At 29.8% G+C, this 18,209-nt stretch overlaps 1 protein-coding gene across 1 annotated transcript; it reads left to right on the top strand.

Annotated features, from left to right (window-relative positions):
• The first annotated feature begins 1,339 nt into the window (after window positions 1–1,339).
• Window positions 1,340–3,317, top strand: LOC145158466 (uncharacterized). The gene is made up of 5 exons (XM_079077358.1): window positions 1,340–1,532; window positions 1,632–2,283; window positions 2,403–2,940; window positions 3,040–3,172; window positions 3,259–3,317. The coding sequence occupies exons 1-5, from the start codon at window positions 1,340–1,342 to the stop codon at window positions 3,315–3,317; spliced, it is 1,575 nt and encodes a 524-aa protein (XP_078933484.1).
• Window positions 3,318–18,209: the final 14,892 nt, after the last annotated feature.

Here is an 18,209-nt window from a genome sequence, read left to right as displayed (position 1 = left end):
GGGGGCTCAAAATTCACGTTTCTGCGGGAGGAAGGACATAAATTGAGTAAGATTGATCGCTTCCTTGTATGTTCAAATTTCGCCAATCTACAACCGCTTTCTTTTGTCACTACTCTTGCTCGTGAACACTCTGACCATACTCCTATTATTCCAAGGCCTTCCAACTGTGATTATCGGCCATCCTCATTTCGGTTATTTAATTCTAGGATACAATTAGAAGACTTCAATGTGTTATTTAAGAGTTCGTGGGAATCCTTTAAGGGTTTTGGGACCCCTGATAGGAGTTTGGTTGCCAAAGTTAAATATGTCAAGAATGTCATTCGTGATTGGAGCAAGTTGAAATCCTATAGTGAGCAAGAGAATTTCTTTCAGCTTAAAAAGAAGGTGGAGACACTAGACTCTATTGCTAAATCTCATGTACTAACTGAAGTGGAAAGACGGGTAAGGCAGGAAGACTTACACAAGATTCTGGAGATTGAGCAGTTAATAAAGTTGGATCTTCAACAGAAGGCTAAAATTAAATGGGTTAAGGATGGGGACGAAAACTCTCGCTTCTTCCATGGCTGCCTCAAACACAAAAATCAGAAGAACGAAATTCATGGTTTAAACATTAATGGTGTTTGGAATTCAAACCCCAAGGCTGTGAAAACCAAAATCTTTAACTTCTTTGCCGACAAATTCTGTGACAGATGGCCTCACAGGCCAAAATTCATTAATAGCAAATTCAAGCAACATTCGACAGCTCAATCAAGCTTTCTAGAATCTGAGTTCATGATCCAGGAGATAAAATATGTTGTTTGGCAGTGTAAAAGTGAAAAGGCGCCTGGCCCGGATGGGTATTATTTCAAAATCCTAAAAGCTCATTTGGATACCATTGGTGGTGATATAACACGATTTGTTAAGCGCTTTGAACTCAATGGCACGCTTGCACCTGGATGCAATTCTTCAAATATTATATTAATTCAAAAGGTACCTGATCCACTAAATCTCTGTGATTATCGTCGTATCAGTCTTATTGGCAGTATGTACAAGGTGATTGCAAAGTTACTGGCTACTAGACTGAAGAAGGTAATTGGGGTGGTGGTAGATGAAACTCATTAGGCATATATTCAAGGCAGATTCATACATGATGGTCCTCTAGTAATAAACGAAATTGTATCTTGGGCAAAACATAATAAGAAAAAAATGTTTTTGTTCAAGATTGATTTCGAAAAAGCCTTTGATTCAATTAATTGGGGGTGGTGGTAGATGAAACTCATTACGCATATATTCAAGGCAGATTCATACATGATGGTCCTCTAGGCATATATTCAAGGCAGATTCATACTTGGACTCAGTTATGGAACAAATGAACTTCGGTTGTAAATGGAGGAATTGGATCTCTAGTTGCTTATCTTTAGCAAAAGCATCAGTTCTTGTAAACGGGTCTCCTACAAAAGAATTTCCAATATCCAAGGGGGTTAGACAAGGTGATACGTTGTCGCCGTTTCTTTTTATATTGGCTATAGAAGGGCTAAATATTGTGGTGAAAAGTGCTTGCGAAAACTTCATTGTCTGAGGGATTAAACTACCCGGGGATGGTCCCTTAATATTCCATCTTCTATATGTTGATGATGTGATATTTGCTGGAGAATGGGACTGTGAGAACTTAAAAAACCTATCACGGATTCTGAAGTGTTTCCACATTTCTTTGGGACTGAAAGTTAATTTTCTCAAATCATGTTTATATGGTGTGGGAATTGATAAAGAAACTTTGTCCAGCACTGCTCAGGCACTTGGATGTCGACATGGTGAATTTTCGTTCACTTACTTAGGGGTACCGGTTGGTGGTAATATGGCACTTAAGAAAATATGGAAGCCAATTCTTGATAAATTATCTTCCAAGCTTTCTAGTTGGAAAGCCACTTCCCCATCATTTGGGGGCCGTCTTACCCTCATCAAATCTGTTCTTGGCAGTCTTCCTACGTTATACATGTCCTTGTTTAAAGCTCCATTGGGTATCATCGATCAAATTGAAAAAATAAGTCATAGATTTCTATGGGGAGGCAGTGAACTAAAGAGAAAAATTCACTGGGTAGAATGGAGAAAAGTCACTGCCCCTAAATCGAAAGGAGGTTTGGGCGTTGGATCAATATTTGTACAAAACACTGCGTTACTAATTAAATGGTGGTGGAGACTCTTGAACGAAAAGAATGGTTTGTGGAGAGGTGTTATTGTAAGTATTCACAATCTACTCAACAAACATGCCTCTTATATGGCGAGGAAATCATCAAACGGAGTCTGGTGTAATATTTCCAAGGTAGTCAGGGCTATTAAAGCGCTTCACATAGATTGGACATACATTTTTTCCTCATCTCGGGGTTAGATGTAAAAATAATGTTCTGGAGAGATCCTTGGTGCAGTAAAACTCCTTTCTCTACCAAATTCCCCAACTTATATGCGCTGGAAACATTCAAATGTTGCTCATTGGGTGATAGACTTTCCACGAATGGTTTCTCGTGGATGTGGAGATTTGAACCAACTGGGTCGGACGAATTAAACGAATTGTTACAGTTATACACGGATATTGGAAATCTGAATGCTGAGGTAAAATCCAAATTTGGTTTCAGTTTCCTCCTTAATCCCAATGGGGAATTCACGGTAAATAGAATGAGAAAATTTCTGGAGTCAAAACTAAACTTATACAAGGGGATGGCAATTGGGTGGACAAAGACAATCCCTTTGAAGGTGCGATGCTTTGTTTGGCATGCAACATTAAATGGGATTCCGATGGCTGAAAACTTGGCTTCGAGGGGCGTCTCTACTTCCAGTTTGTTATTCCCAATGTACAATTTGGAATCAGAATCGGTCGATCACTTGTTAGTTACATGTGATTATTCTAAAGAGGTGCAACAATGGATACTCAAATGGTGTGGAATTGGGAACAAGATTTTCCTATGTGTGAGTGAATTCATAGATTTTGCTGCTACTTAGGGGAACTGTCCAAAGAAAAAGGATATCATAATCTCTATTTTCTACTGTCTGATTTGGAATATTTAGATCTCAAGGAATGACAAGAGCTTTAAGGGTATCATGGTGAACTCTACTAAACTGGCTGACAATATAATCTCACTCGCCTATAATTGGTGCAGACGTAGAGGAAATGTTGCGTGTGGGAGCTGGGCGGAATGGTGTATATCACATTTTACTCATCTTGTTTCTTAGTTCTCTTCGTATTTGTACCTGTTTCTTTTTCTGTTTTTTTCTTTGTCTTTGTAGCTCTTTGCTATTGGGCGTTGCCCTCTTTTAATGATATATTTGTTGTTTCTAAAAAATGAATATGACGATTGTATTGTTATGTATTGGCTTATACCACATCTCAAGATTTTTTTTAATTGTTTCGTATGGTTTTGTGTCATTTTACATAAACTGCTGAGAGGAAATTAACAATTTGTAGTAGTATTGGTACAAAAGCAACCTCGTAACTTTGTATATATAATTCGAAACAAAACATAGCGAAGTTCTTTAAACATAAGAAGTCATAAAATGGTTGAAGCGAGTGTCGACTTATATGGGTAAAGTGTTCAACTCTATTTACTAAAACAAGACATGATTTAATAATGGGAAAATATTACTCCATCCGTCCCTAAATTATAGTCCATCTTTCCTTTTTGGTTTGTCCCAAAATAATAGTCCACTTCTAAAAATAAATAACTTTTTTATCAAAATATCCCCTCATTATTACTTAACCAACTAAGCATTTAATGGAACATCAAATGCAAAGTAAAGACAAAACTGTCATTTTATTAAATAAAGTTAATGATAATTAATGTTTTTCTTAATATGTGTGTTTTTTGTCTGTGGACAATAATATTAGGACGGAGCAAGTATAACTTTTGAATTGAATTTAGAGTAAATTACATGAATGGTCCTTATAGTTTGAAGTATTTTGCATGTTATGTCCCTGACTTATTTTTTTAACTTGGATAACAGTTTGATTTTGTTTCAAATATAGTCCCTATCTAATCTGAAATGACATGTATACCCTTTATTTCTTTTATTATTATTATTATCTTATTAAAAAAATATTTATTAAGAAATAAATACACAGTTCCCACACCCCAAACCCATCATCCTCTTCTTGTCGCCCCTATGATCCTATCATCTTCTCCAACCACCACGTTGCCGGAAAACTCGACCAATAAACACATTGTTTTCTCCGGTAAGCCTGTATTTATCTCATGGATGGTAAAAACAAAGCCAAAATCTAAATAGATAATTAAGAACAAACCCAAAAAAGTGAAAAGTGAAGGATAAATATCTAGATCCTATAATAAACCATGTATCAAAGCTAAGACAACCAATTTTACCAAAACCCAAATAAAACCTACAAAATCGATGTTCAACTCAAATGCCTAATCAATTTTCTAACAACCTAAGCACGTATAACAATCTATGAATCAAACACATGTTTAAACCACAAATTAAGTTATTAGTTGCATCAGAGAAGAATATCGGATCTGCATATATGGTTGTGATGTGGTGGTTGTTGTGGGAGGGCTTTGCGACAAATATATCTCTAGTGCATCATCTCCATTTGAGCTTTAGGGTTAACTGAAATCACCGTCAATTCGCCACCAAGCACCAACCGATACCCTCTGGAAACCTAAGATGAACTTCGATTGAAAACAAAAATCAAACCTCTGGTCTCCGGCAGGAAAGAAAGCATAAAACCAAACGTCGCTATACAAATTCGATTTGAGTTTCTACTCGCGATTTGCTTCAATTTTTGTCTTGCCAAATACTCCCTTCGATTTCCTCGAGCTTCTTCTAGATGTGGAGAAGAAAGGCGCTGTTTGCAGCCATTTCAGTTAAGGGATATGCATCTATGGAACTTAAGATGATATTGGGGGTAGATCTCGACGATCAAGACATTTGGTGGCGGACGACGTCGGTGGTGGAGTGCTCGGTGGCTTACCGGAGAGCAAGAGGTTTGCTAGTGTGTGCAGTATGTGTTTTAGGGTTGTCTGGTCAAGAAGGAAGAGGGCGTGGACGTGGGGTAGGGATAGGTGATGGGCTTTTTTTCCTTTTAATTTTTTTAAAATTATAAATAACAAAATAAATTGAACATTAATTAAAAATAATAAGAAAGGGTAAAATAGTCAGGGATCAAATACGTAATAAAAACATATTATAGGGATGGTCCGAGTTAAAAAAATAAGTTAGGGACCAAATATACAAATTAAACCAAACCAAAGGGACCATTCACGTAATTTATTCTTGAATTTATGACTACTTAGAAAACTTCTAGAAGTTAGTTGCGTTGTACCATAAATTGTTTGCTTGACCAAGGCTAGTTAATGGAAGACATCTTTTTTTTCAGTTTTAGAAACTTTGACTTGGTATTTTATGCTACTGAATTATTTTAATCAGTATTTTTCATACATAAACAGTTTTTTCATACCCAAAACATAAATTATTAGGTATAGAGAAAAATTATTGTGTATGAATTATATCCCTTTAAAAATATATTTATTTTGTTTTTTTATTTAACCTTTATATTTTATTTCAGTTAATAAAAGCTATTCATTTATTTTTCTAAATCAATGCAACCACTTTGACCCTTTATTTTTTATTTTGCATGTGGTAAACTGACAAAGGCTTCTCATTTACTTATATAAAATCATATATATTTCATAAAATAACATCTTATTTTTTGAAATGGATTCTAGTTTGTTGATTTAGCAAGTTTTGCATGCATACCATGTGGATTGGTGAGAAACTATTTTAGATATTCAGATGTTTTAAAATGTACATATGACATCACTTATATGAGAATTAAAATAAGTTTAACATACATTAAACCAATATAGAGGACCATAGTTGAAATTTCTTTCAAAAATAGATGGCTTATAATGGTTAAACCGGGAAAAGTTTTTGTGTATATTAACCCAAGAAGATTTATCATGCTTTGGTATATTATTGCCGTGTGTAATTACCACATCCAAGTCTATGTAGACATGGATGTGGTAAATAGAAACTCTCATGTTATGTTTGGGATTTTTTTTTCTTTTAAAATGTTAACGATATTGAGATTTCATGAAAAAAAAATAAGAAATTTTTTTAAGCATTATTGTTTATCATGTTGTGACATGTCTTTCTTATGTGAGAAGTAAGTTGGTCCAAGTAAGGTAACAAGAGGATGCAGACGATGTATTTTTTATCAACTACTTGACAACTAAGGTGCTGTTTGTTTTTTTTGAGGCAAAATGACTGCAGTCTGCGGACCACATCTGTAGACCTCTGCAGTAGAAGATGTGGACCAAACGTCTGCAGTCTGAAAAAAAAAAGACTGTTTGTTTTTTTAACATCTGCGGGCTACTAAAATAAACTGAATTTTTTAAACTTCAAAGTGATTTTTAAATATTTTTATGACTTTGTTATAAAAAATTAACGAATCTAGATCAACTTTTATGTATTATTGTATAAAAAATAAAAATAAAAATGGTATGAATTAACGTATATATTTGATAAAAACCAACAACTTTGGTTGCAAAGTTATAACTAAACATTATAAGTAGTGATCAATGAATTTGATACATAAATGGATGGAAATAAACTTCGATTTTTTCAATTAAATTCATTAAAAACGTACCATAAATATTTTTTTCTCGAGAAATTGACGATACTGTATTAAATAATGTTTTACAAAATTTGGCAAAAAAATATAAGAATATATTATGATTTTTTTTTTCATATTTATATAAACAACTTCAACGACTATTATTGTAATAAATCTTTATTTATAAATTTGTCAAAAATATCATGTTTGTATCGTCGAACGTTTTTTTTTTTAAGTTTTGTAATTTTTTTTTCAAATTGTTTATCATTAATAAAGTTGGAAAAAATATAAATTAAAAAAAACTTAAAAAAAGTATATATATATATATATATATATATATATATATATATATATATATATATATATATATATGTTTTTTTTACGCTAGAAGATGTTAGAAGACTCTGGTCCACATCTGCGCCAAGAAGATGGCGCGCAGACATTTTTAGGTCTGTAGTCTTCAAAAAAAACAAACAGTCTGCGAAGGCTAATGTCTGTGCATGGTCTGCGCGGGACAGACAGAAGATGCTACGCAGATCTGCAGACAAAAAACAAACACTACCTAAGATGATGTATCTACAAGTTGCTACTAATGGAACATACTACAAAATAAAAATAGCTTAACTAGGATTTTGAACCCGCCAACAATAATCTTACACTTCTTTATCCTATTGAAAATTCAAAAATACACATATGAGACTGTGTTATCAATTATCTCCGACTGTTGTGGCTTAACCGTTCCAAACAAAATGTTGTTTTGAAATCTTCAAATGTGTGTCGCTGACTGCAACAAATTAAATATTCTTTTATTTTTTCTTCATACCCATCCTCTTACCATATGAAATGTTGACACATATCATATTAAATGATATTAATAATAATTTAATCCACTTGCAAGAGGCAAGAATTTTTTTTTCTTTTATATATATATATATATATATATATATATATATATATATATATATATATATAAATAAAGAAGTTGGAGGCTAATGGCCCACGCCAATTATAAATAAGGAACCGGATATAAGAGAAAATACGGCCGCTTAAATGTATACACCCTTTTGACCTTTTCCAATCCAAGAATTTATCATGCCTATTTTTTAATAGTTTGCTTCTAGCCCTCAACGATCAGTGTTAATTACATCATTTGTTAATCGTTATTCGTTGATCGTCATCATCAGGTTAGTTATTAATTTTTGTTTCTGTTATCCTAGTTATTCAATTACTTCATTATTGTTTTTATTTTCATCATAGATTAAATATTTTTATCGTAGGTTTTTTATAAATTAGGTTATTATTTCTTGCTATGTATTAATTATTTGTATTATTATATTATATGTAAGTTTGTTTTGTATAAAAATATACGAGTATGTTGGTAATTGAAATTTTTTGTGTTTAGTGAATTTTGTTGAGCAATGGGAACAAAGCTAAAAAGATTAGATTCGTTTTTTACGCGCAATGTTTTACCAAGATATCGCTAAGCTTTTTAGTTTAAATTTCATTTTAGATGATTTTAATGATTTAAGAGAGCGTTGTGTGCAACTTAAATAACAATTTACTTTAGAATAAATACATTGTTACATTTTGTTATCATTTGAATTATTTTTCTATTCGTTCATATTTTATAAATTATTTGGCCTATCCTAAAACAAAATCTTGGCTACGCAACTGTTTACTTATCACCATTTCATATGGTTAGGAGGATAGTAAGAAGAAAAAGTAAAAGAATATTTAATTTCTCTAGTTTTATCCGCCCAATTCGCAAATCTTCAAATATGTTGTTAGAAGAAGGAAAATCTCACCATCTACCAATCCGGTTGCAAATGGACTTGACAATCAAACAAGTAACAAAAGGTGATTGATAGTATCGATAAAAGAATCAAACATGGGTAAAGCGCTAAATTGACATCAATCCCTTTATCAACCAAGATCACATGTGAATGCATCCGTTTAATGTCTTATTTTTACAAATAATTTTCATTTTTAATTTAAGTAAAACACTATTTCCACACACCAAGTTAAGAAAACTCATTTGTTCCGAAATACAATTGTTTGAAAATTAGAGTAATATAGTAAATACGGAATCTCCAATGTTGCTGATGAGTGTGTACAGTCTCGCCTTTACTTTTCCACGATCACCAATGGTACCTGAAAAACAATAAACAACTATGAGTTACTCTGAGACTATCAACGGTCTTGAGGACTATCAACACTCCTAAATATTAGGGGGGTTGATCATGTAAAAATTTTAGGTTTCGAATAATTCGGGTCGGATAGATCGGGTTTTTCCTTAAAATAATAATACCCGATACCCGACCTATATTGCAATTCGGGTTTTCGGATTTCGGGTAGATCGGATTTTTCCTTAAAATAATAATACACGATCCCGACCCATATTGCAATTTGGATTTTCCGGTTTCGGGTATTCAGGTTTTAGATCGGGTCGGGTATTTTCGGGTATACCCGGAAATTACTCAAGTGTCACTAATTGGATTTTTATTACATTTGAGTTTAATGCAATTTTTTTTACGATTACTTTGAGCATCGTGATGTTGAACATAAGGTTTAAAAGATTATATAAAAAATGATTTCGTAAGCTTTAATGTAGAAAATTTGTCATATTTATTCATTTTTCTTTTCTGTGGATCACTTAACTTTGAAACCAATCTTTTTTCATTCCTTGATTTCTTATACAACTAAGTACATAAATACGCATGGAAATAAGTGAGCTGTCATTCACTTTTGTGTGTAGATAAAACGGTACATGTGGCAAGTTCTATTAAATATTCTTACATGTGTATTTATTTACTAGGTTATAACCCGTGGAAACCACGGTCGTTATATTTAAAATTTTTATATAAATAAAAAAAAATAATAAATGTAAAAAATCCAAGATATTGTCATTTTTTAGGTTGTAAGTAATTAGGATATGATTTTGTATTTTCAAATTTTGAATTGAATTTGTTAAGCAAAATAAACGTAATAATGTTATTAGGATATGATTTTGTATTTTCAAAATTTGAATTGAATTTGATTTGTTACAAAAAAAAGGAAATAATAAAAATAATAGAAAAATGCCACGTGTCAAAGAGACATTCTAAAAAACTGTCACGTGTCATTTTTAGGTTTCATTTATTAGAAGAGGTAGAGGTAAATAAGTTATGTCATTATTTTATTTTTTAGCTTATGGACAACAACGATTTTCGCATTCACCTTGTGACGGTTCTACATGCGGCGGGAATTTGGAGCCATTTTATCATGTTTCCAAATAGACCCCTAGAAGAGTATAGAGAATGGAATAGCTTGATTAATAGCAAGATGAATGGATCACGAAATAATGAGAATTGCTAGAGGTATTACATATGGTCATAAAAATTATATTTTTAAAATGTCACCAAGTATTTATTTCTTAATCGGGTATTTGGGTATACCCAAATTTTTTTAAACCTACCTAATACCCGACCTATTTAAATTTCGGGTTACCTGATTACCCAAATTTCCGAACCCGATACCCGATTTACCTGACCTGAACTACCCGAATTCAAAACGGGTCGGGTCGGATAATCGGTTATTGATTATTTTCAATATGCCTACTAAATATCACATACAACATAACAATATATACACTTATGGGTTATCGGCAATCTTGAGACTATCATCAGTCTTGTGGACTATCAACAGTCCTATGGGCTCACAGCAGCCCTATGGGTTATAAGCAACCCAATGATATATATATATATATATATATATATATATATATATATATATATATATATATATTATATATACATTAGTTTATAAAACTGTTTTCTATCTTTGCTTATAAACTTATGATTACTGATTAGAACTTGTAAAGCTTTTAATTGATTACAATAATAATGACGATTAGCTTGTATCTTTGAATCAGACATGATGAATAATAAAAGAACAAAAGTTATCTAAATATTTCAAGCATGAATTTGATTAACTTGATTATTATTAAATGCGAGTATTATTTTAACAAAAATTTCAAACTTTGTAGAATTAATAGTTAGAATAACTCGAAATGAGATTGCCATAGAGATAATACAACAATTGAATAAAATTCTTTATATATTACCTTCTTTTAAATTACAATCAGAGCATCCGTCTGGAGCAAGTATGATTTGAAAATCTAAAGATTTTGAACATCTAGAAGTAGATAGGAGAACACTTTTCTTAGACATGAACTAAACATTAGAGAGAAATTTAATGAGAGAAATTTTTAGAGAACCTAGAGATGATTCTAATTAAAACATATCTCCTCAATATATAGGAGTCTTGGAGTCTTGAAATATCTTGAAACGGGAAACCGAAGGATTACCGGATCAATCTTGAGAATTATTGAATCAACTTGCCTTTGTCGGAGTGTAGATGTGGCAGACAAAACTGTAAAGCTTTTGACAAATTGGCATCATATTTTGTCATTTTTTGATAATGGAAAATCTTCTTTTGCGATAATGGAGCATCTTCTTTCATCTTTGTAAAAGTTGTTTGTTTTCTTGTAATAATTTAACATCTTATCTCTGCAGAGGATTTGATAATATTTTTGATAATAGATGTACTCACACAGTGTATAAACTTGATAACAGTTGAATAAATACTAACACAATTTGATAACACGTAGTACTACCCCCCCTTGAATAACAAACACTTTTGCAAAATACCTAAAAAGGTATGACACCAAGGGTGGAGGGTGAAATACGAAATGAAAGAATACCTTACATTGAAGGTATAACACCAAAATTAAAAATTTAATTAATCTGCAAATGGATCATCAAAAGGATCTTGAGCATCTTGAAAATTATTTTTGACAGATGTGGGAGAATTTTCTGAATTAGTTGGAGAATTGCGAATTTCTTGAAGTAATTGTTGTAGATCTTCAGGGGAAGAATTTGCAGCGGCACGAATTTTGCTAATAAGATTAGCATCTGGAGAAGATAGACTCTTGATAAGATTCGTTTCAATTTCTGGCTTTTGATTATACATTGATTGATAATGATTGAAAACAGCCTGCTCGTTTGCTTGAGAAATTGTGACTTTATCCCACCATTTTAGACGAAATTGTCTATTGAGCCAAGGGGGATTTAAGTCTGTTGCTTCTTGATAAGAGAATGTCCAGGACATGATCCATGGAACTTTGAATAACATGGTGAACTGTAACAAATATTCAAATTCTGGGATTTGTTGAATAAATAGTTCTTTGAATTTAGAAAATCCTTTGAGAATTTCAGTGGGTAAACAAATAGGAACAAGTCCCATATAACGATACCAATTGACAAACCATCTGGGGTATTCACAGTTGAAATTTTTATCAAAGAAAATGAACCATGAATGAGAATAGTTTCGAAGAAAAAATGCTTTAGTCCAAGCTTCTTGGTAATCATAATATGAATATCTTGGATAAGCAGGGAATTGATAAAGGGGTTTTTCGAAGGAAAGATTGGATGACCAATTTTCTGGAGAAATGATTTTAAGAATTCGGGCTTTGCTAAAATCAATAGATCCTTCCTTATTATTAGAACGGTGATCAATCTGAACAGATCCAGATTCTTGTAGAATGGTTTGATAATATTCTCGAGATTTGTAAGAGTTTTCATGAAAGGTTTTTCCTCGACCAAAGAGGTGTTCAGTAAGAACATGAAAACCTTGATTAAGCTTAAGAATTTGAGAATCTTCAAGTATTTGGATTTTCAAGAGATTTGGATTGAGAACATAAGGGGCTTTATTTGTAGGTTTAGGATTTGTTGAAATTTGTGTTTCAGAAGGAATAGGTTTTGAAAAAGGGCTAATTGATTGAACTGGAAAAATGTTTGGAGTAGCTAGTTTTGATTGTAGCATGTTTGAATAAAGTTGAGAATTTTTTGCAATTGGAGTTAATGGGGAAAAACGATTTTGACTTGAGAAAGGAACAAGCTTTTGATTAACTGGTTTCTTGTCTTCAATCTTGGAGGAAGACGATGAACTCATTTTCCCTGCAAAAATTCACGAGAAAGAAAATCTGGTAATGAATTGCTTTCTCCTTTTATAAATTCAATATCGAAATCAAAATTGCCCAACAATGCTTGCCATCTAGCAAAAATTTGTTTAGAAATAATATTTTTAACATCTTTTTCTAAAATTGATTTTGCAGATTGACAATCAATTCTTAATAAAAACTTTTTCATAAATAAATCATCTTCAAATTTAGTAATACATAAAACAATACTTAAAATCTCCTTTTTAACAGTTGAATAATTCTTTTGAGTATTATTCCAAGCACCTGAATAAAAACGAACCAATTGTTCTTCAGAGGAATTTGATAATTTTTGTTTTAAAATACCTCCAAATCCAATATCACTAGCATCAGTTTCGACTATGATATTAGCATGAGGATGTGGTAATTTTAACAAGGTAAAGAAGGAATTTTTTGTTTTATAAGTTTAACAATATTAGTATGTTCTTGAGTCCAAGGTTCTGGATTATTTTTTAATCTATTATAAAGAGGTTTGCAAAGAGTTCCTAAATCTTTGAAAAAATCATGAATATAATTTAAACATCCTAGAAACCGTTGAAGTTGTTTTTTATCTATAATTTCATCAGGAAATTTATTAGAAAATTCTAAACTTCTTATAATAGGTTTAATAGTATTATTAACAATGTTATGTCCTAAAAATCTAATTTCATTTTGAAATAAATGCATTTTCTTAGCTGAAACAGCTAAGCCATTTTTATAAATTAAATCATAAAACTGATTTAAATGTTTGAAATGTTGATCAATAGATTTTGAAAAAATAAGAACATCATCAATATAAACAATTGAAAAACTATTTATAGGAATGATAATATCATTCATAACGTTTTGAAATTCAGAAGGAGCATTCTTTAAACCAAAGGGCATAACGTTCCACTCATAATGTCCAAAAGGAACATTAAAACCTGTTTTGTATTTATCTTCTTCATGAATTTGAATTTGCCAAAAACCAGATTTCATATCGAATTTTGAAAATATTTTTGAATCATAAAGTTTTTTCAATAAATCTCTTTCATTAGGAATAGGATATCTAATCCAATCTAAAACTTTATTTAAAGGTTTATAATTGATAACTAATCTTGGTGATCCTCTTTCTAATTCAGCAGCATTCATAACATAGAAAGCTGAACAAGACCAAGGAGATTTAGAAGGTCTAATTAATTTTTTGTCCAATAAATCTTGAATTTCTTTTTTACAATGAGATTCTAATTCATTATTCATATGAATAGCTCTTGATTTTGAAGGAATATCTTTTTCATTAAAAGTTTTAATATAAGGTAATTTGACAATATGTTGTTTTCTGTTCCAAAAGGCGTTTGGAATATTTGAGCAAACATTATTTTCAAAATTTTGTTTTAAAGCTATAATTTTGTCTTGAATATACTTATCTTGTAATTGATTATGTATACGAAAATCATTAATTTCATTGATAAGGTAATTTGCTTGTTTTGTTTTATAATTAAGAATATTAATAGTTGAATAAGACGGAGGTTCACAAAATTTAAACATAATTTCTTTTCCAAAAACTTTAGTAATAATTCCATCATCTTGAACCATAAAAGGATATAATTTAGTAATAAAAGGTGTTCCTAAAATTAAAGGAGAAGTAAGATTTTTTACTAAAATTAAATGAGTTTTATAACAATAATCTTGATTGTTACAAATATGAACATCGGAAACTTTATAATTTATTTTTAAACTGGTTCCTTCAGCTCCAGTAAGCCTAGAAGAAGTTTTTTCATAAAATTGAGTGGGAAATATACCTTCTTGTATACAGTTCATATCAGCACCACTATCAATTAGAGCAGTAATATCCATTTTAAAATTATCCTTTACTAAAGTTATTTGAGTATTCCATTTTTGAGAAATTTGATCATTTATAATTCTTTCGATAACCTTTTCATCTTTATTATCATTATTTTGTGAATTAATAATATTTTTTCCCTTTTCAAGAGTTATAATTTTGCCTTTAATTTCTTTTATGTCTTGTTTAACTGATTTTAATTCTTCTTGAAGTTCTTGCATGGAAATGGGTTTTGTTTTAGAAAATCGTTCATATATGTCCTTTAAATTAAAAAATTTTGTATTTTCTGAAACAGAATTTTCATTCTTATTAAGCATTTGTTTTATTAACAGTTCTTGGATATTTTTATCTTTAATGGAATCTAAATTTTTTAAAAGATCTTTGTCATTGTTTGTAAGGACATTAATTGAATAATTACAATTACATTTTCCAACACATTCGCATGTATCAGATTCTTCCGAACTTGAACTATTTTGCTCTAAAATGTATAAATCATTTTCTTGAAAATCGGAAAAACTAGAATCAGAATTGGAATCAGAATTTAACATAATTTTTCTAATTTGTTCTTTTAATTCTTCCGAAATATTTAATTCATTAATTTTTGTTTTTGCATAACAATTATTAGCATTATGACCATTACGACCACATTTATGGCAAATAATAATGTCTTTTGATTTTCTTTTAGATTTTTTATTAGATTGTTTATAAGGGTTTTTTGATGTTGAAAATTTATTTTTCTTATAATTCTTATAATTTTCTGTTTTATTATATTTCTTTTTCTTGAAATATTTTGAAGACTTTTTATTATATTTTTTGGTTTTTGAAGTAGACGGACCTGTTAATGGTTGATAACCATATTGTTGACAAAAATTTCCTAATTCATTTTTACTATTAATTCTATCCTTTTTAAGTTTTTCTTTAAATCTAAGGTCAGCACAAATAGCTAATCCTTCTTTATTAATATAATTAATTAAATCTCCATAAGTTAGGTTTTGATAAGGAATTGTATTATTAAAATTTTCTCTTAATTTTTGTCTAATTCTTTCGGCAAAAAGTTTTGGAAGTCCAGCAATAAAACGTTCTTTCCAATAAGATTCTTTACAATAAGGTCTTGAAAAAACTTTAACGAGATAATTATCTTTGTACCATCTGAAATCAGTTAATTTTCTACAATGTAAGTTCATTAGAATTTCAGAAGTTCTTTCTTGAAAAGTAGTAGGATCTCCTACAAAGTTTTTGATTATAGCAAAAACTCAAGAATACTTTTCAAGAAAGAACTTCTGAAATTCTAATGAACTTACATTGTAGAAAATTAACTGATTTCAGATGGTACAAAGATAATTATCTCGTTAAAGTTTTTTCAAGACCTGATTGTAAAGAATCTTATTGGAAAGAACGTTTTATTGCTGGACTTCCAAAACTTTTTGCCGAAAGAATTAGACAAAAATTAAGAGAAAATTTTAATAATACAATTCCTTATCAAAACCTAACTTATGGAGATTTAATTAATTATATTAATAAAGAAGGATTAGCTATTTGTGCTGACCTTAGATTTAAAGAAAAACTTAAAAAGGATAGAATTAATAGTAAAAATGAATTAGGAAATTTTTGTCAACAATATGGTTATCAACCATTAACAGGTCCGTCTACTTCAAAAACCAAAAAATATAATAAAAAGTCTTCAAAATATTTCAAGAAAAAGAAATATAATAAAACAGAAAATTATAAGAATTATAAGAAAAATAAATTTTCAACATCAAAAAACCCTTATAAACAATCTAATAAAAAATCTAAAAGAAAATCAAAAGACATTATTATTTGCCATAAATGTGGTCGTAATGGTCATAATGCTAATAATTGTTATGCAAAAACAAAAATTAATGAATTAAATATTTCGGAAGAATTAAAAGAACAAATTAGAAAAATTATGTTAAATTCTGATTCCAATTCTGATTCTAGTTTTTCCGATTTTCAAGAAAATGATTTAAACATTTTAGAGCAAAATAGTTCAAGTTCGGAAGAATCTGATACATGCGAATGTGTTGGAAAATGTAATTGTAATTATTCAATTAATGTCCTTACAAACAATGACAAAGATCTTTTAAAAAATTTAGATTCCATTAAAGATAAAAATATCCAAGAACTGTTAATAAAACAAATGCTTAATAAGAATGAAAATTCTGTTTCAGAAAATACAAAATTTTTTAATTTAAAGGACATATATGAACGATTTTCTAAAACAAAACCCATTTCCATGCAAGAACTTCAAGAAGAATTAAAATCAGTTAAACAAGACATAAAAGAAATTAAAGGCAAAATTATAACTCTTGAAAAGGGAAAAAATATTATTAATTCACAAAATAATGATAATAAAGATGAAAAGGTTATCGAAAGAATTATAAATGATCAAATTTCTCAAAAATGGAATACTCAAATAACTTTAGTAAAGGATAATTTTAAAATGGATATTACTGCTCTAATTGATAGTGGTGCTGATATGAACTGTATACAAGAAGGTATATTTCCCACTCAATTTTATGAAAAAACTTCTTCTAGGCTTACTGGAGCTGAAGGAACCAGTTTAAAAATAAATTATAAAGTTTCCGATGTTCATATTTGTAACAATCAAGATTATTGTTATAAAACTCATTTAATTTTAGTAAAAAATCTTACTTCTCCTTTAATTTTAGGAACACCTTTTATTACTAAATTATATCCTTTTATGGTTCAAGATGATGGAATTATTACTAAAGTTTTTGGAAAAGAAATTATGTTTAAATTTTGTGAACCTCCGTCTTATTCAACTATTAATATTCTTAATTATAAAACAAAACAAGCAAATTACCTTATCAATGAAATTAATGATTTTCGTATACATAATCAATTACAAGATAAGTATATTCAAGACAAAATTATAGCTTTAAAACAAAATTTTGAAAATAATGTTTGCTCAAATATTCCAAACGCCTTTTGGAACAGAAAACAACATATTGTCAAATTACCTTATATTAAAACTTTTAATGAAAAAGATATTCCTTCAAAATCAAGAGCTATTCATATGAATAATGAATTAGAATCTCATTGTAAAAAAGAAATTCAAGATTTATTGGACAAAAAATTAATTAGACCTTCTAAATCTCCTTGGTCTTGTTCAGCTTTCTATGTTATGAATGCTGCTGAATTAGAAAGAGGATCACCAAGATTAGTTATCAATTATAAACCTTTAAATAAAGTTTTAGATTGGATTAGATATCCTATTCCTAATGAAAGAGATTTATTGAAAAAACTTTATGATTCAAAAATATTTTCAAAATTCGATATGAAATCTGGTTTTTGGCAAATTCAAATTCATGAAGAAGATAAATACAAAACAGGTTTTAATGTTCCTTTTGGACATTATGAGTGGAACGTTATGCCCTTTGGTTTAAAGAATGCTCCTTCTGAATTTCAAAACGTTATGAATGATATTATCATTCCTATAAATAGTTTTTCAATTGTTTATATTGATGATGTTCTTATTTTTTCAAAATCTATTGATCAACATTTCAAACATTTAAATCAGTTTTATGATTTAATTTATAAAAATGGCTTAGCTGTTTCAGCTAAGAAAATGCATTTATTTCAAAATGAAATTAGATTTTTAGGACATAACATTGTTAATAATACTATTAAACCTATTATAAGAAGTTTAGAATTTTCTAATAAATTTCCTGATGAAATTATAGATAAAAAACAACTTCAACGGTTTCTAGGATGTTTAAATTATATTC

This window comes from Lactuca virosa, chromosome 2 (assembly GCF_052849685.1).
Source record: "Lactuca virosa cultivar CGN04683 chromosome 2, Lactuca_virosa_CGN04683_v6, whole genome shotgun sequence".
NCBI lineage: Eukaryota > Viridiplantae > Streptophyta > Magnoliopsida > Asterales > Asteraceae > Lactuca > Lactuca virosa.
The sequence above is the reverse complement of the archived record's forward strand: the minus strand, read 5'-3'. Positions and strand labels throughout refer to the sequence as shown.

Coding starts and splice junctions, on each gene's coding strand:
- LOC145158466 (XM_079077358.1), top strand. CDS start 1,340: ATGGAACAAATGAACTTCGGTTGTAAATGGAGGAATTGGATCTCTAGT. Junction 2,284..2,402: donor AAATCATCAAACGGAGTCTG/GTGTAATATTTC, acceptor TCCTTGGTGCAG/TAAAACTCCTTTCTCTACCA. Junction 2,941..3,039: donor GGAACAAGATTTTCCTATGT/GTGAGTGAATTC, acceptor TGGAATATTTAG/ATCTCAAGGAATGACAAGAG.